Raw genomic sequence first — 24,629 nt, 5'->3', positions numbered from 1 at the left:
GCATGAATGTTCGGTTTCAACTAGAATCCGATCTAGTTTTTAAGCAATCCGGATTTAAACTTGGTGATAATTAAGTAAGTCCTTAGATGTCATACTTAGGAAACTATGAAACTCAGATTTCTTCATAGATAGTGAAACGCAAGTCGCTCTCCATTGTTCTGCATACTCGGTAGAAATATACTTTCTCTGTGTTTACTAGAATCTGTAGATACTTTTTCACTTAAGTCTAATTGTCATTCTTAAGGACGGACACATTGCGATTGCTATCCATATCCGATGTATTCATCGTAAATGTAAAGAATGCGACTGATACGTTCTGTAATTGTCTGGACTTGCTTATGCATTTAGCGCTCTCTATTTGCATGTTTTCCGTTGTTTTGTAACACTATATAACGTGTAAATATTATTGATATTCTGTTTAACGTACCTTTAATTAAAGTTTGTGTTGGTGTCGAACAGGCCCCTTAAACGTGTGAAATTAAGACCCTTTTTTATTGAGCCTGTAAGTTCTTAATTGCAAATATCTTATGCACGAATATCACGTTAAATAATTAACTAAATACTTACCGGTAACTTTATCACGGGCTTTTATGTCACTAAATGGCAAAGTTGAGATGTTCATTAAAATAACATGTAATTGCTGTCGTTGGTTCTTTCATGTTCGATTTTCACAAATCATCTTGTAAGTTGTAATACTAATGCCGGTATATTTAATAATAGGGAATGCGTACATTTAGGTATCCGTCAAGATCATAGAGGTCGCTGTGTTGATTAAAAATCACTTTAATTTTGCCACAAAATACACACAAACACTGTTTTAACGACTTTACTTGCATTGCTACATATGTGAACTAGTATACAAGTGTCTGACTAGAAATCGCAGATATGAGCATAACACACCGAAGCCCAGTCCCGAGGTGTGCGACAGACAACCGTCTGAAAAGAGAGAATTCAACATTCCATACAAAAATGGTGCACCCTCAATAAAATGATGATAAACTCTAATAAATCAAAATGCATGCTTATTGGCTCAAAACAAAAAATTAAGAATATCTACCTTAATTTAAAAATAGATAATAATGCTATTGAGAATGTCAATAGCCATAATATTTTAGGACTTTATATCGACAAACATCTGCAATGGAAAGTACACATTGATAAAACATGCTGTAAAATAAGCAGTAAATTATCTCTGCTAAAAAGATATCAAATTATCTCACTTTTGATATTGAAATTATTTCATAATTCATATATTCCAACCAATTTCGATTATTGTTGTACGATCCCGGGCAACTCTAATAAAACCAATTTAACAAAAGTGAATGTTTTACAACAACGCGCAGCGAAAGTCATTCTACAAAAGCCAAATAGAACACCATCCGAAGATTTGTTTTTACAGCTTAATTGGCTCTCGTTTAATAATAGATGTAAATACCACAACGCAATCTTAATATATAAATGTGTCAACAATCAGTCTCCAGAATATGTAAATGATATTATAACTGTTTCTCAAAATCACAACTATAACTTAAGATCTGCCACCCATAACGATATTGTTAATACCAAAGCAAATACAGGTTATAAGAAACGAGCTTTTTCATATCATAGCATGAATATATGGAACAGTATACCAATTGAAATAAGAATGGCATGCTCTATCTCTGCTTTTAAAAGGCAATATAAAGCACATTTATTTTCTAATCAATGATATGTCATTTATTTTCTTATCAATGTTACTGTATTTCATGTGTGTCTGTCTAAAAGACAAAATGTGTGTTATGTATTGGTGTAAGAAAATATTGTTTGAATGTTTTACTTGTTATAGACCTATTTGTGTTATTTTAAGAAGGCCACATTGTAAAAAAGTATTGATTCATCTGCATAATATGTATAATGTGTCAGTGTCTTTATGTGTAACCTTCTGTAAATAAAGCTTTTATTATTATTATTATTATTATTATTATTATTATATTATTATTATTATTATTATTATTATTATTATTATTATTATTATTATTATTATTATTATTATAATGCTGTCTTGGCGTGGACGTCGTCAGCTTGTTTGCCACCTGATTACCCCCGCTTAGGCAAATTAAATAGTTTTATAATTAAAGATTACTTGCAGGCCCGTTTTACATGACCGAATTGCCGTTACAGTAATAATACCTTTCATCTGCTTTTCCCTTAGAAGTCTTCGCATGGTAACATCTTTGGTTCTGAAGTCAAAACAAAATGGCTACATAGTTGGTGTATTGCTTGGCAAGATATGATACGTACAAACTAACAATAGAAAACATAAGTTATAACATGATAAAGCGATTACGAAGCAATTTTAAATATGTGCCGCTAGACAAAGAATGGATGAGTCTATAGCGTCTGTTGCCACTTTAAAGGGGCCTTTTCACAGATTTTGGCATTTTTTTAACTTATTCATTAAATGCTTTATATTGATAAATGTAAACATTGGATCGTAAAAGCTCCAGTAAAAAATCAAGAAAACAATTAAAAAAAGGAAAAGAACATTGCCCGGAGCAGGTTTCGAACCAGTGACCCCTGGAGTCCTGCCAGAGTCCTGAAGTAAAAACGCTTTAGCCTACTGAGCTATTCCGCCGAATACAAACTTTTAAGTATTTTATACCTTATATAAGCAATCTTCGTAGTTTCACAAAATTTAACGACAAAACAGAACTCTCCAAATTATTTAAACGTTTCGCGTTGCAACGCTTTATAATTTTTAGGTTTTAAAATCGTCAAAAGATGCATATAATGGCTATATTAGAGCATGGTTAATGTTCAGTATTACTGTTTCCTCACAAATATCATAACTAAAACGAAAACTTACGAATCTGAAACAACTTTTTTCAATTTTGTCAATTTACCAAAGCGTGAAAAGATCCCTTTAAGACCATACTAAATTTATTCTCTGTTTAGCAGGCATGCTTTCGGGTGTCTTACCAAAACATACTGAACACAGTTTAGAAAATTAAGTAATACTTAATATGATATTTCGAAAACTAGCGGTTTACCAAAGAAAGTTTCGTCGCTAAAACCACCAAAATGTAACCATGATGAGAAACAAATTGGAAAGGAAACTAAACAAAACTATTACCTTAACAGATTGGCCCGAGATGTCAATATGAAGGATCTAATGGGCCTAGATTTATTCTGATGATGTGTAACATGCAGTATTTGATAGATGTCATGTTTTACGACTTTTACAGATATGCTTCTATTTGGACCCATTATCGATAAGTTAGATACCTTTATTCAAGCTCACTTCTCAAAAGCAATGGTTATTATAATGTGTAGTGTAATACATGTACGCTTCTTATTTTTGGCCTTTGATGGACATCAGCTTTCCGTGAACATAACCTAAACTATCATGGAAGTATGATTTAGGAACGACAAAGAGCATCCTACAAGCAAACGTTATGGGGAAACTTAAAACATAACGATATAAAACATTTATTTCTTTTTTACAAATAGTGTGTTCGTGCTTATAGGAAGTTATTTAAAAGTCATATGCCGGGGACAAGCTTATACGATAAACCATTAGCCAAAAACACAGAGTCGGTGGATTTTCTTGAGGTGAAATAACTGAATATTACAAAAGGCAATATCTACGAAAACTTATTAAAACTCTCCCAACAGTGGAATCACATAAAGGACATAACAAAAAAATCAATAAAACGAAAACGCATTTCTTTAGATCTGACTGAGCGAAACAAATATTGTGCACGGTGCAAAGATCACACAAAAACAGTCTCTTACACAGCGCCGATATTGAGTTATGAACGAGTTGCCTCTTGATCTTGTTAAATTCTTCGCTGGACGCTTCACGGTTAAAGTTTCTTAATTTTGTTTATTTTGTTGGTTCCGATTTAAAGTTAATGACAAAATATATTGTTAGAGTAGCTCTATAATAAAACAACTGAGATTGGCTTTTGATTATCAAAGTTTATTGATCGCGGCTTATACCATGTAATATAGCAAACTCCGGACAGTGCAAATATACTTCTTGTTCTTACTCACTACTTTTATAACAAAACACTTACTATAAACATAAATGGTACCAATTGGGATCACCGTCGTGAAAAGGTCAAAATCAAGCATTCGGGTTCACTTAATGAATTGAAGTTTACATAATTAATGAACCTAAGCAATTTATTTGGCATTTTTGCCAGGAAAACATTTTCCGAGCTCAATAAAAGAACACTTGACTAAATTGTATTGGTTCTCTTAAGAGTAACTACAACAATACAATTACTTACAATGCCTGATTTATAATTTAATTTTGTTTATCCCTAAGTGATTTAAGTGGTTTATTTTTAGATAACAAGCGTTAAATAACCGATAGAAATATGCAGACATGAGTACGGTAGCTACTATAGAACTGCATGTCTCGAGCCTGGTTTTGGATTCATCAATAAACCACTTCGTCGCGATAAATCAATTAAATTATCAGTGTGAAACTCGCCTATTGGGACACGCACATTAACTCTAATTGATTGTGATATTTCACTTCCGTCAGTTGTCAAACATGTGACATTATTGTCTTCCTACTGTACAGCACAAACAAAAGCTCATCAGTAGATGTTCCAGACCAGTGTGGATCAGTAATCCACTTGGCTAACGGACGATTATATGACAATAAAATACTGACGAGATTGGGCCCATTTTTCTAAAAGTTAGATATATATGTGATTCATTTGTAATTCGACCATTTATAAAATATTTTACGAATCAATACCTTGATTCAGATGTCAATAACAATGACTCTTACGTTGCCATTGGTGATTAGAAAATGACAAAAGCAGAGTGTTGCACATACTAATATATACCAAACTGATTGCAAAAGACGAATAAAACTTGCGTGTCTGTTCGCTCAATAAATAATCGAAACCTGTCCCAGTGTTTATATTTCACGCAATCATTTTTTATCAACCCCTAGTCTAAGAAATCCTTTTGAATTAATGTTCCCTATCAAATCTGCCACAAAGGGCTCCTTCGCACAAAGTCTTTTTATGGCATTACTAGTAAAAGTTATTGATGTATTGTTATGGATATATTTCAAGCTTACACATACATATTTGTTAAAAATATTGAATTAACCTGGAATTTTGGTGTGAATATAAATTTTTCGGCAATTTTTCTCAATATTTTAAACATGTTGTTGAACCTTTACGGCAATTCACCAACTAGCCGTCATTCACAGATTAAAAAGATGAATGGTGCCGCTTACAGGAATTATCATTTCAAATATTTGTAAGAGAACTGCATTTGTATTGCTCGTAACTAAATTGATCATAACATGGTGTACTTGATATTGTGTCTTTAATAGTAACATTTTGAAATGGTGTTTACGCTTTATTATAAAATCATGTGTCTGGTCCTGCTAGTCATACTCCACGAAAATAGTGTTTTCATTGACCAGGTTTTTCCTGAATGCTTGGTTGGCTTTAAGAAGTTAAGTTGACATTGAATTATAGAATTAAAATGGTATGGTCTCAATGTATTGCTATTTAAACTAACCACTTTAAGTTTTACTTCCCCTCGCGTACGGAAAACTTCTTTTTTTGAGGGCTGCTAAATGAATACAGTATCATTGTCTTAGCTTATTGACAACTTTCACGACAGCAGTGAGTTCTTTCTTTCAGGTAGCATGATAGAGAGCAATTGATACATTAATCAAATTATTTACTTGGATTTCAAGAAATATTGACAGAACATTCCGTATATTCCGGCATTCTTTGATGATGTGAAATTGTCAAAATTGATGATAAATATTATTAATAAATATTTTAAATAAATATTTTATACAAAACGACTTGAACCTCTATAAGGAATGACATTGTTGTGTGTTTTTAATTTCAGGAGCATCCACAACCTATGTACCCCCCCTTCTAAACCGTACCCTCGACTTTTCCGCTGAAGACACAGTGTCTCTCAACCCACTCCTATTCTCACTTTATTCTTATAATAATTTTATATTTCGAGAAAAATTGTGTTTTGATGCGTTACGCCCCAATTGTGTATCTTACATAATAATTTTCTAATGTGCACAGGCAATTATCTTATATTTAGTTTATAAACAAGACTACATATATTTAGGAATTCTAATCGTTACGTTTCATAAGAGCTCGGGTGTGTGTTGCGTCTTTGGTGTCCGCTTTGCACTGTAGCCGCAAGATCGCCCATTAATGCTTTGAGATCGTCATCAACTGAATGTTGCCGGAAACACCCAAGTCGCTTGTCCGGCCAGCTGAGAACCATCCGTATCCAGTCGGAGCGATAGAAATTCTCGAAACCCAGGGGACCACAGAGCACAGCTAAACAATTAAACGCAGGTGCTGAACAATAGGCGAAGAAAATATAAATCAGTAACGGCATCTCTTAATAAGGAAAGCGGCAGCTGAACCAAGGTAATAAAACATAGTGTAATGCATAAATAACGGGGCAAAGGTTGTAACTGAGCGTTAACCGACAATCTCAAGCTCTTTAAGAGAATTTTAAGATACAATAGTTTCACATACAAACAGTTGCTTTGCTGCAGTGCATATAGTTGGCATACCTGGCATTCTATGACAAGATATTTATCTTTGAATCACACCGTTGATTTCACGTAGAAGTATACAATTCTTCTAAAGTCTAATACAAATGCAACAAGTTTCAATGAAATCCGCCAAAGCACTTCAAAGATATGGCTCCGGATACAAAAGTGCCTATAGTAAAAAGCATTTTTTCAAGATACAAAGGGCCATAACTCTATTTTAACAAAAGTGCCGGACGGACGGACGGACAACGCCAAAACAATATCCCTCCGCCTCTGGCGGGGGATAATAAAAGCTGGAGTGTATTAACCGCAATAAGGTTTCTGGTACCACCAAAAGGCATCCAATGTTGTACTTAATGACTGTGAATGGCGCAAATAGGAACCGTGTTACACATGAACATTGTTCTAGATGATTAAGAATTTATTAGGTCTGCTAAAATGGAGAAATAGCATGGTAATAGTATAAATTAACTAATTACATGTTTATATCAGCCGTGTTCAGTGACTTCCTTTAAATAAATAATTCCATACAAAACTGAAAGTGTCGTCCCTGATTAGTCTGTATGGACTTCACAGTCTAATCTTAGATGACACTTCAGGCACATGTGTTAAGCCCAGTTTTCTGAGAATAGAACGCGTCTCATTTTATATGACCAGTTCTGGATTCTATTGGGTTATGCTTGAGCAAGATAAGTACAATCAGGGACCCAGAATTGATTTGATTGACTCGTCCTTACTTTGCTCGAGGAAGAGGTCTCTCCGGTAGTTCTTGACTTTTCCTGTGGATGACAGTTGTTTGGATTCCTGGTAGATTTTTCTGCAGAATTTATGTTGGAGTTCTCTGATCTTCCGTCCTTGCGTGAACGCTTCCAATTGCCCTTTGCACCCCACCTACATGACGAGTTGCACGTGCATGATATAAAATACATGTGGGCATTTGTGTAAGATGTTTTGATGCACACTTAACATACAACGAAGTTAAGCACCCAAAACGAGTGAAAAAAAATTGTACTTCTCTCCTATTATTTCAGAATTACTATATATAATACTTTTATTATATTCTTCTTTTCAATCATACACCTTTACGTCTAATGGAACTGCGTCAACACACGGGTTAAGATACAAGTTTAAAATCAACTGTGCACGCCAAAAGCGGACCATTACGCAAACGTTATTAATGCCAGTGACACGTTCGAATATGTTCCTACGAAACGGACCAACATGATTGTCATTACATGTACTTGTCACTCATTAGTGATACATCATGCGTGGTATGGGCATCGACAGGTACACGTGTACAACATGACCACTATCAACCAGTATTGGTATCCAACGTTTCCCAGGCCTTTTCATATTAAGTCCATTGTTCGACAACAAAGGGTATGTAGTGTTCACAATATACAAGTACTTTTTCGTCGCGTGCACGTTTGGTTCAATTATGTTACGATAATGTCTCTCGAGACTTTAATGACCAATTTGAAACATCTGTACCGGGATTGGTTTACTATAATCGTAGACCGATTATTAAATTATAGCAGTTCAGTTGTCTCACAAAGCAAAATCTAATTCCTCTACAAGGAAAAAAGTTAAAAAAAAAACAAGTCAACTGCGATACGTACACAACTGTTTTTCTTTTCTTTCTCGATCATCCTGAAGAGTACATATTGAACTAAGTACTAGTATTGTATACTAGTACATGTGTATATGCATGCTCCGGGATGCGTCCGAATGTTGTGCGCGATGAAACAATTTACATAACTGTTAGAAGTCCACTTAAAAGAAGGGAACGCGAAACATATATGGTTACATTGGTACAAAAGTGCACAGTATACGCCACTTATACAGTATAAGTCCAAACAAATAAAAAAAGTTACTCTTTTTTGTAAAAAAACGTATCGTAATATTTATAATTTTACCTTAAAATATCAGCTAAGTTTTTTAGTAAGACGGACACGTGCACTTTTGACTAAAACGAATAGTTCATGGTAACTATGTCAACTTTGGCGAGGCTGAAATTATTATTGCTATATTATATTGAAATACATACAGCACTTGAGATTTGGTGCGTAGACCCATAATATGACGAGACGATAAAAGAATGGTATACCACGTACGTGTTCGGTCATTATGAAGTACAGGAGCTGGTGCGTGATGAAGTAAGCGGCCGTGTCGTCCTGTGTCATATACTTCCAGCAATTGGTCGTAATATTGCAGCGCGGCAACGTCCTGAAATGCAGACTGTACTGTGTCAGCCACCATGCGATTGCAGGGCAGACGACATCATCCACTGCGCAAGACACCGCGCGATTGGAATGGAGGCGAGGTCATCACAATGTTAAATAACCATGGCCGATACAGTTCCCGGTGACCTATACGCATTTTCTTTATCGCAAAACGAAACAAATAAAAATTTATTTCATTTTGAAGAATGTTATGGTAAGTTTATTTAAAATACTACCATGCAAGAGCCATTTCGTAATCGGGAATCCTTCTTTATAATGCGAAGTCAAAATCGGGTGCCTGCATACATGCGTCGATGTCAATTTTAATACGGCATCGTGAACGTTTGCAGTAAATACAGTAACAATAATGCCGGAAGTATCGAATTAGTTAAATTTTATTTGAATAATGACACATGTTATTGCAGAGTGCCAACTTGTATGAAAATAATATTTAAATATATAAGGTCAATGTTATCCTGACATCAAAGTTTATATTTGCATATTTACTTGTATATGTAATACATATACGCCTTAGTTTTGTCAGGCTTTAACGTTTGCAGTTGTTGAATATGGTCTTTATCATAAGTTGTGCCTACACAAGTTGACATCGACCACCTGCATTGGTAAACCGCGGTAATAATGAATGCGAACAATCAATTGCCATGTTCGATGATCAAAAATACAAGGCTACATGCTTATTAAACTTATATACTCATTGTGAGACATGACTAAGTGTAGGATATGATCAGGAGTACCTATATCAACACTCCGAACAGCTATTACTGACGTCTAGTTGCAAACGATTTATTAGATTTTAAAAGCCCTATGTTCTAATAGTCAAACACCGAGTCTACGTTAATTAAGAAATGCAATTATTATTTTACTTTTTTAATTACAAGGATTACAAGCAGTAATATATACCTATGTATTTTTACAGTTTAAATGACCATCGCCATGCGAAAATTGTTCTTGTATCAAACGCTGCCATCGTAGCTCCCGACCAGCACGCGCAGTTTTTCAGCATAACTGCGATGCATTGTCGTTAATGATAAGTGTATACAATTTACGTGAATGTTTAACATCTATGTATTATTTATACATACACAGAGCTGCGTTGTTCGCTGTTTAGTCACACAAGGTTCTGTGGTATCATTAGCGGACAACATAGCTCCTGGCTGTGCATATGCACAGGCCGGCCTGGAGCTACGATGGCCGCATATGGCATAAGACCCATTTCCACAAAACGCGACTCAAGTCTAAATGATGAATAGATGGTCATATGATGTAAAATTTACAAACACATGAGAACATACACACTTTTCGTTTTCCTGGTACGAGCCCAACATCCTGGCATAGCAGGCGTCTCCAGCTTCCTCGTTGTAGTTTTCGTTTGTACCGACTATTGCCCCGGTGTCACCCATTTCTATGTGATCGACTTTCGCCCCGGTGTTGCTTTTCTCTATGAGATCTTCTTCTACCCCGGTGTCGAAAGCCGCTTCTACCAGTTCCCCTTGATATGGCAGCACGTACGGCTGATCGATGGTAGCGTGGAATCTGGTTGGTTTTACAATGTGATTTTTATATGTTAACTCAAACATACATGTATTAATAACACCAAAATGACCTTGTTTTAAAAATATTTTCTCATACTCAATACGTTTTTGTTGCGCCCTAAATATACAATGTATAGCACGTGGAACTATCATAAGCGGCATTATTTATCTTGTTGTTAACTCGAACTTAATTTTATGTAAACTATTAAATGATACCATTGTTCGCGCTTGTTATAAATACAATTTCTCAAATGATTTTTTCTACAGCTCTGACACGTAGAAACGCGCACCTTGTGAAGTAAGCAGGGTCTTCAGCCTCAAGGTAGGGCAAGGCGGAGTCACTTGCGTTATTTAGCAGCGCCTCAATGTCCGTAAGCCGCCGCAACAGGGGCGCGTCACACGTGCGTACCCGGCACTCCCGCACAGCCTCTCGCATCTGGCCTGCACGTGAACACAAGATAAATGCCTTGTAAACAAGCTTACGCCGGAGCCATATTCGTCAAGAAAGGATTAAACTAGAATCTGGCGCCATCTGTCTTCTTATATACGACTAACAAAGTGCAAACTAGTAGAAAATCAAAGTAGCTTAATAATTATGCATATAATTTATTTGTGAGTGTGATTTTATCGCATAACAATATATGCAACCGCAGCTTTTATACCAGTAAACAGTTTGGTCAAAACCTTTCTTGTAGGAATTCCAATGTGAACACTAATGCATAAAACAAAATGGGATGTATTGATTAATAATTATTTTTTTTACTATTGAAAATAATACAGCATTTTTTGTGTGTTGCCACACTTCTGATCTGGAACCTGTTTTGAATACATAAACTTCCCGTATCCTGTTTGTCGATGAAAAATAAGTCACTCAAATAGCGGTTAAAGTGCATTGAATATGAAAGCCAAATTAATTGCAAAACAGATGTGACTACCGGTAGTTCCAGTTATAAAAAGATATTCAGTGTTTTTGTTGTCGTTTTTTTTCCACCATTTTGGGAATGGTGCCGGGTCCCTTTGGATTGGGAAAATTCGCGGCGTTTTGACTAAAGTTTGGAAATAAGTGTTGTTCTTGTTTTGCTTAAAAATGCTTAAAATTGAGAATATAAGTTTTATTCAGTATTATATTTACTGAGGTTGAAACTTGTGTGGATGGGAGATGAACAAAATATTTAGATTTAAAAAATTTTTTTTTATAGAAACCTTCCATTGGGAAATTTTGGCTCCCATGGCATTTGGGAGCAATATTATACTTTTTTACGTTGGGAATGGGGCCGATTACAGGACCCGATTTTAAATGACAAAAATTTGCACTGGTATTGGTAAACATACAACCTAGAAAGATTCGTATGGTCAGGTAGGAGAGTACAACGGAAAAGTACACCATGTAAATAAAAGAACATGCCCTGATTAGCAGTATACTAATAATATTCAGAGTGTACAGTTTGTGTTTCATTTTGTTCGTTTAAATCAAAGTTTTCCATCTCCCGACGAACAGTGTGCACACAGTGCGCAACAGGAAGGAGTCCCTTATCTGCTCATATTTAAACACTTGGCAAATAATATCCTTATCAAAGTGGTGTTTGTTCTTTCAATACATGTACAGATAACACTTGACGGTCAAACTTTAAGAATCTTGTGGGCCAAACTGATAAAATGTTATGATAAATAAGGTTACAGACACTTCAAATCATTAAAGTTATGACATTAATTAATTTGTGCATATACGCAGGCTAGCTCACGAGCAAGTTAAATATCTGTGTTTGTCAATAAGCAAAAGATAACATATATCTATATAAATTAACCTGTACCACCTGTAGCACAATATAGCTGTATACATGAAATAGATAAATCGGTGTCTTTCTTATTAAGCAAAATCGATAACGGCAGTATTTATACAATAAATATAAACTCGTCTGACCCTATGAAATGTTCAAACCTTGCCCGAGTCGTAATCCAAATAATCCATCCACGTTTATGGCACTGTAATCCTCGGCAAAAAAGTTCAACGTCCTCTGAACTGCATCCAAAACTTGGACCAAGAGGGCGTTTTCCGTCGGCGGGACTCCACCGACCCCGGCGACGACGAAAATCACCGACAGTACTGCTAACATGGGCAGTTTAGTCCAGGACCTGACTTCGTCAATATTCATGCGTTAAGATGTCATTCTCTTATCAGTGTGAACCCCGCATATGGCTATAGTTGGTAAATCCGATGTTAAATATTCCTATTTCGGTTTAAAATGACAAACGTTCTTAAATGTCCGTGTCGTCATGAATACCGAATATGTACAATAAATTACTGGCAAACGTAATTAGTCCTTTTAAGATATGTAAAATCGATTTTAAAGTAGCTTTTATAATTTGTATACAGAGTCCTTGCGGCGCAATCACGCACTGGTAAACTACGAACAAAATGCGCATGTCATTTTCGATGGCCCTCCGTACTTGAACTAAAACATATAGTCTTCGATCCGGCGACAAAACGCCATGCTTAATGGATCAAATTACGGAAGTTCTACAAAGTTCACCAAATGTATAAAACGAAGGTCTTCTTAAATTAGCACAAATGTGATAAAGGCTAATACATGTAGAGCGTATTTAACGTATTCACGCGGTTAGTACGCGTAAAGTTCAACACTTCACATGTCTCGCATAGACGGGTATCTTACACATGTATGTAAACATGCAATTCATTTTGGTGGACCTAAACTACCATTCTAAATGTGTTTTTGAACGCATAGTGTTGTTTATTTTGATGAACACAATACAATCATGTATATAACATATTGACAGGGTTTACTCTGCCATTCGCCAAATTAGCCAATGGCTACAAATTGACCTATTTGGCAAAAGAATATTCTATTTCGGTACAATTTTTCTTTATTAAAACTAATTAAGTAGCCCAAAATAGAGGATTTTGCCATAGCAAGGCGAAATTGGCTAAAGAATTTTTGAAACCAGGGGTCAACGTTCAAGCCCACGTTTGCAGACAAATGTTCGACAGACATAAAGCATCCTATTGCAAAAGCATTCTCAACAAAATTAGCAATTAAAACAGAATCACACTGAAATCATTATTTAAGAAAAACAATACTTCAAAAATTAAAAAATAATGAATATTAAAACATGAAATTCCCAAACTATATATGAAAACAATAAATAACACAAAGTTAAAATAACCAAAATGAGGCAAAATAAATGAACTCTACAAGTTCTTTAAATAAGTTTATTCGGAAGCATCAAAATACACTGGAAAACAATTACAAAAAATTAATCCTGAAAATGAATCTGCACATTACGAAATTTATGTACTGATTACCTCTAAGGAAATAACCAAGGCCATAAATAGCTTAAAGGGGCCTTCTCACAGATTTTGGCATGTTTCGAAGTTTTTCATTTAATGCTTTATATCCATCAATGTAAACATTGGATCTAAAAAGCTCCAGTAAAATATCAAGAATAAAATTTAAAAAACGAAAAAAGGTAACCCTTAGCAGGACTCGAACCACTGACCCCTGGACTACTGATTTAAAAACTTTGCGCATTAAACCACTCGACCATTCTTCCTTTCACAACGGTATATGTATTTTATAGTTTATATAAGCGATCCTCGTAGTTTCGCAAAATATTACGACAACAACAGAACTCTCCAAATTATGCAATCGTTTTTCGTTGCAACGCTTTATAATTTTCATGTTTTTAAATTGTCAAAGATGCATACAAATATCATAACTAAAACGAAAATTTGCGAATATGAAACAACTTTTTTCAATTTTGTCAATTTACCAAACCATGAAAAGGTCCCTTTAAAACAACAAAACGCCTGAGGCCGACAATATAGGTAATGGACATATAAAGTCATTTATTACAACAATGTTACCCAAACATGTCAAATTATTCCATTAAATATTTGAGAGCGGAATTTTCCCAGAAAACTGGACGATTACTGGACGTCCGGGTAATGTTTTGTATGCAACGTTGTGGCAACGTAATATTTAGGTCGCAACGTCAGCAACCATTACCGAGCGTTGCCACAACGTTGCATACAAAACATTACCTGGACGTTTCATCAAACGTTGCAGTTTGGTTATTACAATGGTGTATATGAAAGTTTTCCCGACGTTTTTTTTTCCAACGTTGCTGCAACATTGTATTTAGGTTGCATTCGAACGTTGCAGTTTGGTTGTACCAATGGTCTATATGAAAGTTTTCCCGACGTTTTTTTCCAACGTTGCTGCAACGTTGTATTTAGGTTGCATTCAAACGTTGCAGTTTGGTTGTCACAATGGTGTATATGAAAGTTTTCCCGACGTTTTTTTTCCAAACGTTGCTGCAACGTTGTATTAAGGTTGCATTCAAACATTGTATTTTTTAATTCTTTTTTTTTTAATAATATAAAAAAATAATAAACAAACTATTTACTGCCAATCGCTCTTTCGAGTATTATCGGCAGATATGCACACTGTCGAGTCCGTTCCTTAGAAAAAACCAGTACTTGGTGTCTATTAAAAGAGGAGATAATTAAACGCTCCCCGAGAAGGAATCGTACTTTATAATAATACAGTGTATGCATAGCATAAATGAAAATATGATTTCTTGTAAATTTTGGAAATTCATTTTTTTTTATTTTACAGATCAGTTGCTTAAACTTAAAGATGCTAAATATGAATTTTAACTCAAAATCGCCGGATAAAATATTTTGTTTATGTTGTGTTATGCATTAAAATGGTAGAATCTGTAGTTTCATAGTTTCAACAAAAAATAAATAGTCAACATTTTTGTCTGAAGCTTTCAATTGTCGCCGCGGTGTAGTGGATGAGGTAGCGATCGGGAGTTGGTGGGTTCGATTCCGACTCGGGGAGCGTTTCATTAACTCCTCTATAGACATCAAATAATGTTTTTTTTTCTAATAGGGGTATTCCACTACGACCCGATTCCCCACGATTTGTTCCGATTTCCAATATTTTGAGGTCGGGGACATTCGTAACTCAATCGGCGAAGGTCCTAACTCATTCGTAGCTAGTCGCGGGCGAGTCGTGAGCTCCCAAAAAATCGCGGCCAGTTTTTAAACGTGTTTAAAATTTGACCAAGACCTCCAAGACTGAATTTAATCGCAGTTGACTCGTAACCGTGTCGTAGTGCGTTCTTGGGCGTCGTAATGGAATCCTTGGTAATTCGTGACTCAATCGGGGAATCAGTGATCCCGTGATCTGTCTACGAATCATTTACGACTTTGTCAAGACTCTCAAGAGTTAACCCCGATTGAGTTGCGAGCCCGCTAAGATTCTCGCGATTCAGTTACGAAACAGTTACGATTTTGTAAAGAATGATAAAGAAATAATATTTTCCCATCATGTTTTGCTGTCGAATAACCCACAGTAAGGAGTATAGATGCGAAGGAATTAAATCACGAATGCGGAGCACGAGTGCTTTGATAACCAGAATCTATACTCCTTACTGTGGGTTATTCGACAACAAGCCATCATAGAAAAATATTATTTCTATTCTTACACGATTCTGATTGATTTGCTTCAAGCTTTTGGACGTGAACTATATTTTTCAATACTCCGCCTTTCTAAGTACAAAGTTCACTATTTAGTGACGTCATTGAATTGTACAAACATTTGACGTCGTTTTCATTCATAAATATTTTGCAAATAACGTCACTTTTATTGAGAACAACACTCATAGAAAATAAATGACGTCACATGTGTTAATTCTTCCGAAAAGCTGACATGCTATAAATGTTTTCTTAATTACGTTTCTAAACAAACAAATTCTTAGCAGGCGTGGTCATGCCACTAATCACCAAATATACAATTTGTTGTTTCATTGCATTTATATACGTGCTACATTTTTTACATTTCTTTAAGAGCGGGATTTAAGCACGTGCATTTTACTGCAATAGTTTCTTTATTTATTCGGAACTATTTTCGAAACATTAAGCTCCGCCAATAATTTATTGCAGAATAACCCACACTTTATTTCCTTCTTTGTCTATAGAAAACAAGTCGCGTGCCGTGTTAGAATCAATATCAGTTGATATTGGCGCCGAATTCATGGGTGCGTTCGGTGCGGTCCTAGCTTAGTCGTGACCGATCTGCATCGTTCGTAGTACAGTCGCAGTAGATTCTTACACATCGTAGTGAAGTCGCGACCCTATACGCAAGACTTCAACCGAACCCCACGATTCGTCGTAACTCAATCGTACCACTGTCGTAACTGAATCGCAGACTGTCACGAGTCTTCCCGATTCAATAAATGTGAGAAATCGTAGCGAATCGTGGGCTTGTTTTCGAAGTGGAATAGGGCCATAAGAAACGAACGTGAAAATGTCCATAACTGCCGAAACTAATCGAAAGAGCGGTTGCGGTAAAAAAAAAATCGGCGTAGCTTTATTAAGCCAGCTTTTCACCTTACCTGACCTTTGTAAATGTCCAATAAATTTCAAATAAAATTTCCCGCGGCTAGGTACGAATGAATACACTTCATTTATTCCATTGGCTGATTTAAGTATTCCACCAGAACATTGGAAACATATCCGCGTCTTTGTTACACTGTTTTACTGCATGAAACAATTTTATCTCCAATGAAAAGGCTTAATAAATAGAACAGTTTTACACTCAATTCTCGACATCAATACAGTTTGTGCGTGCATCTTTTATTTTCAGAAAATTACCAGCGCAAAAGCGTTTATACTTAAAGGCTATGTTCTCATATTTAGTACTTACTTGCATATTCCTGTCAACATGTTAACATGTAAAAGTATGAGCAGTGGAAGCGATGCCTCACTTTAATGCATTGCATTTCAACCCGCGAGGTATGGGGTAAATTCGCGGTTAGTGTGTGAATGTCAGAGATTATATACAGGTCATCACCGGAGTTCGCGGCCAGTAAAATAGTCGTTATATAATAAAGCTCCTATCCGTGAACTAGGTGACCTGGAATTTTGTTTAGACCAGACACATGTTAAATGAAGGTATTCAGCAATATTATTATGGTATGTCAATATTATTTTTGATTAATTCAACAATAATTATTCCACCATATTAGTTTAAACCTATTTATTTTAGCTCGATTGCATCGAAAGCCTTAGGCTTATATAAACGCTATCGAGTCCGTTTCCTGGGCCTAGAACCAGTACTTGGTGTCTATGGGGAAGATCTAAAGAACGCTCCCACAGTGGGGATCGAACCAATGACCTCCCAGTCGCTAGGCGGACACCATATCCATTACACCACGGCGACCATATTGACTAATGTATTAAGCATGAGCGCGATTATTCGCGATACTGTTAATAATCTAATCAAATAGCAATGCCCGACAAACCATTAAAACAGGTTTGTTTGAAGAACGCGCCGATAAATACCGATACTTCGCGTGTGGCCGGTTGACTATACGTTTTAATTTCACTTCCATTCTTCTTTTGGTTTTCTGTTTTGTATCTATAGGTTTATGACCATTAATATGTAATAATGTAAAATAAGCCGCGAAAACTCCGCGTAACATCCCGTACTACGTGTGATGTAGCGAAGAACTGCACAGAAAAAGACATTCGCTATCTTTGATCTCATTCATTGAACTATGCACGCCGTATATCTTTTTTAAACATATTTCTTGTGTATATAATTTAAAATAATATATAGAATTTAAAAATACTGCGTTTAAATGCGACCTAAATACAACGTTGCAGCAACGTTGGGAAAAACGTCGGGAAAACTTTCATATAGACCATTGGTACAACCAAACTGCAACGTTCGAATGCAACCTAAATACAACGATGCAGCAACGTTGGATGCCCACTGGGTTATACTCGCCAAAAGCTGTTGACTTCTTTACTAGGAACCACACTCTAGAAAATGTCTGTTCTGTGAGGAAATAGGTCATGAATTCCACTACCTATTAAAATGCCCAATATTTATAACAGAAAGAGCATACAACAATAATAATAGACAGTCCTATCCAAGTATAAATCCGACTACAATAAAATTTTACTCGCTTGCATCACGCCTATTTTGCAATAAAATCACAAATTAAATGAGATGTAATAAAAAGAATTAAACATAATTTAAAACGTTTATATTACGTTTTGATAGGGGATTTTTAATAAAAATGCACAGGATAAAAAAAGTTTATAAAAGGCTTACCCCATGTACAGTCTTACAAGACAATACAATAGTGAAATAAACCCAATACAAAATAAAAGAAAAAGAAACAAACCCTATTCTACCATGCCTTAACCCATTTATGACTAGCGTCTAGCATGATGCGGCGTCTCATCTGGGTCTGCGCTGTTTGCTTAAAGGGATGTCTGTAAGAAATATTCTCAATATAAAAATAAATATACTTGACATCCCTAATTTTTAAAATAAATTGATCCAATTTAGAAGGATGGGAGAGTCCACTAGGCATAAATGGGCTAATCTCCAAACTCCTGCCCGATAATGTTGATTTGATCAACATTGCTAACCCAGTCCAGAGTAAATACTTTTCGCTGGACCGGTGATAAGTAAAGTTGTCTGCATATCAGATATTCTGAAAGTTAATATTTAAAAAAAAACAAACAACGTTATTACTTAAAATAAAGCTTAAACATGCTAAAACACAATTGCAAATAACCTGAGACATGAAATTGGACACTTATGTTATCAATATGCACCCCATGTAAATTATTTTGAATTTGTATATATGAAAAATTATGTGTTTTAATTGATATCAATATGTATTGATTCTCTTTCCCCTTAATATTGAAATATGCTTTGAAATTGGAAAATTGGCATTATGTTTCTTTTTCCTTGTTTGTTGATTGTTTATGTATGCTTTGTTTCTTTGTCAACTTTAACAATATAATAGTTTTTTACCTTTCACATAATCACGAACAACTCATTTTAAACAAACCACTGTGTTCCATCGCCAATTATTCCTTCAAGGTTAAAAATACGTGAATTAAATTATCAATTCCACTATTTACTAAACCGTGATTAACCACATGATATACATGAGGGTGACGCCTAATTGAGAACAATTGTTAAAATACAGACTGTGATATGCGCACAAGACCTGTCTTCGTATTACTCGGGTCTTTAATATCGCACTGCGTCTCGTAAATGGATCATACACATAGTTGACATTGTTAATTGGTAGATAAACAGCTATTTTCACAAAGTATGTACCTAATTGGCATAATACATGGTGATACATGGTGATATAGAACAGAACAGAACGTTTATTCATATAACTTAAACAAGTCCAATGCATCGTTATTAGTTGTTCGCTTGCGAACAACTAAGGTTAGCCACGCGTTTCAGTTCTTAACTATGTTAAACCTGATAACTGCCGCATGTGCGGCATCCGAGCGAAAAAAAGTTGTATAATTTATGCAAGAGGTTTGAGTTCTTCAACTATATTTATTCACAAATAAAAACCTAATGTGAATATCGTGTTAAATGGAATATCATTTAACGGAGCGTATATAGAAATAAATAGAGAAACAATGTTTGTATTATACGTGTCGCGGAAAAGGATGCTTATGAATTATTAAAATAGTCCACTATCTGCTGCGTCTTAAGGACCAACTTATTGTATATAATGAGAATTCAGTACTGCTCCAGCAGCTGGAGTTTTACTTCTTTATATCTTTATATTAATGACGTAGTTTTTTTTGCTCAGCACAGGTAATTCATAATCTGAGGCTATTAATAGATGCGGGAAAATAAAACTACTGCAGAAAAACTAGTATAGAGGGATGTCCATTACACTATCACGCGACTGCTGCGTAACCTCGTTCATAGTACATGCTACTACAGCGGGGTTTATTTTGATATGTCTTGGAAACGTTCTTTTGTTCTCAACAGCGAACGGCGATCTTTTGTATTCACAGGTGCTTACAGCGCAATAGTAGAAAGTTAAGTTTGTTAATATTCACAATTCTCAACTTATAAAACGTTGAACATGAGTTAAACAATAACAACAGGTTCACTATAGACAACAGCAAAAATGCTTTATAATCACTAAAACCGAATATAGAAATAATTAAATATAACAAGAAATATCTTTTAAAAGGTAGTTGCCGTAAATGCTGACTTTGACATAAAATTTGCAATTAACGTTTCTAAATAATTAAATTGAAAACAAAAGTTTAACTATTTTTTCACTTGTTAGTCGCATATTCACCGCATGAAATGTGTGTTATCATTGTCAAACAACACATTTGTGTAAGTAGAATAAAAATTATACTACGGTAGTGCACAACATATGTGTCCTCAAATGCCATATTATGAGTGTATTTCTTCAACATCGAAATACATCGTATGTTAATATTTGATTTACAATCACGCTTTCATAGCCGCGTCATGCGAAAATGGGTCTTATGCGTTTCGACCAGCGTATCTTAAGCATTTGCACAGTCTGGTCAAAGGCGATGCTGTTCGCTATAAAATCACTCAATGTGTTATGGTCTTATAATGTATCTCCTGACCAGACTGAGAGATGCGCAGGTTGAGTGGGCTATATATATAGGATGGGCGCATATGGAATAAAACCCATTTTCGCATGACGAAGGTCATTAAAAATCTTATTGCGAATTGTAAATGGCACAGTTAAGCAAAATTCTTTTTGATACAAAATTGAATTCAAAATAGAAATCTGGTAAATATGGGCAGTCTATCCAGGCTTTCAGGAACGATTTCCAGACGTGCTGACAGAGTACGGCAAACATTTGTGGTTTGATAATTAAACGATTTTTCTCTGATCGTGACACTATACTATTTCGGTAATGTTTGTTTTCTCATCTTGAAAGCAAAACTGTGTTTATCGATAGTCAATTATATATTCCCCAGACGATTTAGTGAACGAGTACTGACCCTGAAATTCTGCGAGATGGTTTTCAACGCATAATTTTAACTGGGCCTCAATTTTTGTCGTTTAAACATAAAGAGATAAGTCCGGAATTCGTTACACTGAACAGTGCTACATCCTTTATGCTGAGCACAGACACAGTGATGTAGCCAAAGTTCAGAGGTTTTATCTCGAATCAGCCTATAAAAAATATTCGAATATATTCATGCGTGTCTGCTAGCGTCATGTAAAAGTCATTTAAGGTGAAAAACTGGGTAAAATAGCTACGCCGAAAAAGCGCATTAGTGCTCTATACCCATGTTTAAGTCAGAGTTGTTGACACATTGTGAACTGCTAGGGTAACAAGTAATGCATAAACAACAAAGAATGGGTCAATATGGCTCCGAACTATCAACTTTTTTAAAGCTGAAAACATGATATTGTATAAAATCAAATCGCTGAGAGCAACGCAGTGCTTCGTTCGTTGAATGTATTAAATATAACTAACAGTCACTGAACATGAAGTCCGAATTTTTAAAGTCGACCAATCGAACGGCCACTAATAATGCAAACACCAATGTCATGTACTTATATGTGTCTACAGTGGTGAGATTTTGCAAACACATCTTCCGGCGATGTAGTAAAACCATCACCACATACAGACAATTGACATGACGCCTTATCTATGATCGCTCCGCCCACTAGAATTGATCCACCAATCAGCGATCGATTAATCGGGCGCACTCGTTAGCAACGACCTGTCCGCCATTTTCTAGACAAGCTACATGTTTAGGTTCACTTTTATTCCAACGAGTTTCTTTTGTTTTCCTCTTTAAAAAAACGATTAATAATGGTTAAACGGTGTCAATGGGGATTATGTAACTCGGACAATCAATATCCTGAAAGATTAGTTGGTGACATTTAATTTATATCGTTTCCAAAGCCGAAAAGAGATCTTGAGAAGTGTAAGAGATGTATAAATACATGCGGTCGTCACCACGAACAACTGAACGTCAACACTGTCAAGACAATTATAATATATTTTTATCGGATATACTAGCAGATTTAAATAGTTTATGTTATCGATCTGATTATCACATAATATTTCACTTTTATTTAAATAGTTTTATCAGTTACTAGGTCAGAAGCGAGGTTCATCTGCATTACTTAAAGAGAAATAAAACCCAGCATGAAGCCTAATTCATGCTGTGTTTTATTACTCTGATAGTAATGCACTTAATTGACATCATACATGTTATTTGAAGGTGACATGTGATATATTATCTTATTAACGGTATCTACACATTTGCACTCATGTGGTGTCACCAATAAACGCTTTTAATCCACACTAGGAGCTCGAATGCCTAGATCTCATTTTTTAAACGAGTTTCGTTTATTTTAATCGCTTAAAAAAACGGAAATGAAATATGGCAAAATCGGTGTAAAAAGGGTTAATGCAACTCTGACATTTGGTATCAAGAAAGATAAGTTAGATGAATTAAATTTATACCATTTCCAACGCGGCAATGCGGTCTTGACAAGAGCGAGTGGAAGCTTCAAGAATTACCGAGATCCCCTTTATAGAACATTAATTTATTTCACAAACTTGAAATGTCATATAAGCAATAACTAAGCATTATTAAGTACATGTATGTAGTATGTCACATGTGCATGTAAAATAATTGAAAATTATGGTACCCAATTCGTGTAACTTTACGAAATCCCCGTTAAAAATCGCGTTCCTGTGTGTGTCAGAAACAAGTGAAAACCATTGTGTTATTATTTTAATAAAGACGTATCGATAAATGCTATCGTAAAAGAGTTATTATTACTGATATTAGTTAACCAATAAATGCGGTAACTTCGGGGAAGTCGGCACCTGCGCGAGCGTCTGATATTGGTAGCCTTATTAATTTATAAAAGCCTGATCGTATTCCATTTCGTACATCGCCAATTTTATATCAGACAATGTCCAAACTTACTGTGTTGTTTTTGCGCTTTAAACTATAGTGATTGATAAATGTCCCATTAGCAATGTTAATATGATTAATATCACTTTTTTTACGCAATAACATGTGGGATTGAGGTACCCACCCGGCGTCAGAAAGCGCGTAAAACTTCACCGAATTCCCAGTTATAAAGGGCTATTTCGTGTCAAATACACGGGTAGGGGGGAATGTTTCGGTAATAATTTTGTTAATAACACGGGTAAGTACCGGTGAAGTGTTAATTTATTGCAAATACCACCATTACACGTAATAACGGGTTCGATTTCGGTAAGCGCGCAAGCGTTTGAGAGCGTGTTTAATGTACCGATTTACCCGTTATAAATAGCTGATGTTCTCTTTAATCGTATATTTTTTTGCATTTGCAGAATAACTAAATGGCATCAACCCCTTTACAAGTGTAATATGGTGTTAAACAAGTCCATAAAATCATCCGGAATATCGCGTAAATCTATATGCAGTCTATAGGCAAAGAAGCCATTTTGGTGTTAGCTTGTCTAGGTTTTCTTCCCGCTGAGCCACATGATTAAGTGGGCGGAGCGATCACTTATAAGACGTCATGTCAATTAATTACCATTCCGCTTGGCGATCCTTCCAAGTCTCGCAGTCAGCGAAATCAGCGGGAGAGAACGTCTGGGTCGAGGGATTACGGTACTTACGAGCCGCCGGTAGAAGTTGCCCAATCTGACCCTCCTCAGACGATATAGTGAAACCACAATCCACCTATGGACAATTACCATTCCGCTTGGCGATTCTTCGGAGAAGTCGTTAAACAATCTTATGCGGCTGACTCTCGCCCGGTCGCAACGTGCACGCTCCTGCTACTGACCGAGATCGTTTTAAGTATGAAAACTGATACATTTATAGAGAAACCTTGATTTGTTTGACAATAGCCCTTTTATTTTTTATATATTTAAACATTAATGGCGAGCTGCTATTGGCGATCTAAAACGCTATAACATCCTTACTTTGAAATATAGTTAGACTGAATACGTTTTTAAATAATTATATTTAAACAAGTTTTTTGTTGTTGTTTTGTCACGTGTTAGTCGCATATTCATCGCATGCAATGTGTGTTACTAATTACACGTATATTCAAACCACACGTAAATGTTCGTATAAAAAAATTATACTACGGGAAATCAAATCATATGTGTCCTCACATGGCTTATTATGAGTTTATTTTTTCATCATCTAATTATGGTACTTTAATATTAGATTAACATGCAGTTTCTTTTGACACATTCAAATAATAATTTCAAAGCAGCTGGCATTTGCGCAGTCTGGCTAGTAGCTGCGCTGTCCACTAAAAATCACACGTGGTTTCGTGGTCTTATATTTAAAAGGTAAATCTTGACCACACTGCAAGATGCCCAGGCTGAACCATTGCTATGCTTGGTCGCATATATCATTAGACACATTGTCGCATTTCGGTTCTATAAACATATCTTTG

At 35.5% G+C, this 24,629-nt stretch overlaps 1 protein-coding gene across 1 annotated transcript; it reads right to left on the bottom strand.

Moving 5' to 3' along the window:
• Positions 1-810: 810 nt before the first annotated feature.
• On the bottom strand, positions 811-12,818 carry LOC127841649 (UPF0764 protein C16orf89 homolog). Its single transcript, XM_052370644.1, has 8 exons — positions 12,271-12,818; positions 10,622-10,772; positions 10,096-10,332; positions 8,671-8,782; positions 7,294-7,447; positions 6,131-6,332; positions 2,170-2,219; positions 811-936 (listed from the first exon to the last, which is right to left on the bottom strand). Exons 1-8 carry the CDS (start codon positions 12,482-12,484, stop codon positions 839-841), a joined length of 1,218 nt encoding a protein of 405 aa, XP_052226604.1. The 5' UTR covers positions 12,485-12,818; the 3' UTR covers positions 811-838.
• Positions 12,819-24,629: the final 11,811 nt, after the last annotated feature.

This window comes from Dreissena polymorpha, chromosome 1 (assembly GCF_020536995.1).
Source record: "Dreissena polymorpha isolate Duluth1 chromosome 1, UMN_Dpol_1.0, whole genome shotgun sequence".
In the NCBI taxonomy this organism is placed as follows: domain Eukaryota; kingdom Metazoa; phylum Mollusca; class Bivalvia; order Myida; family Dreissenidae; genus Dreissena; species Dreissena polymorpha.
The sequence above is the reverse complement of the archived record's forward strand: the minus strand, read 5'-3'. Positions and strand labels throughout refer to the sequence as shown.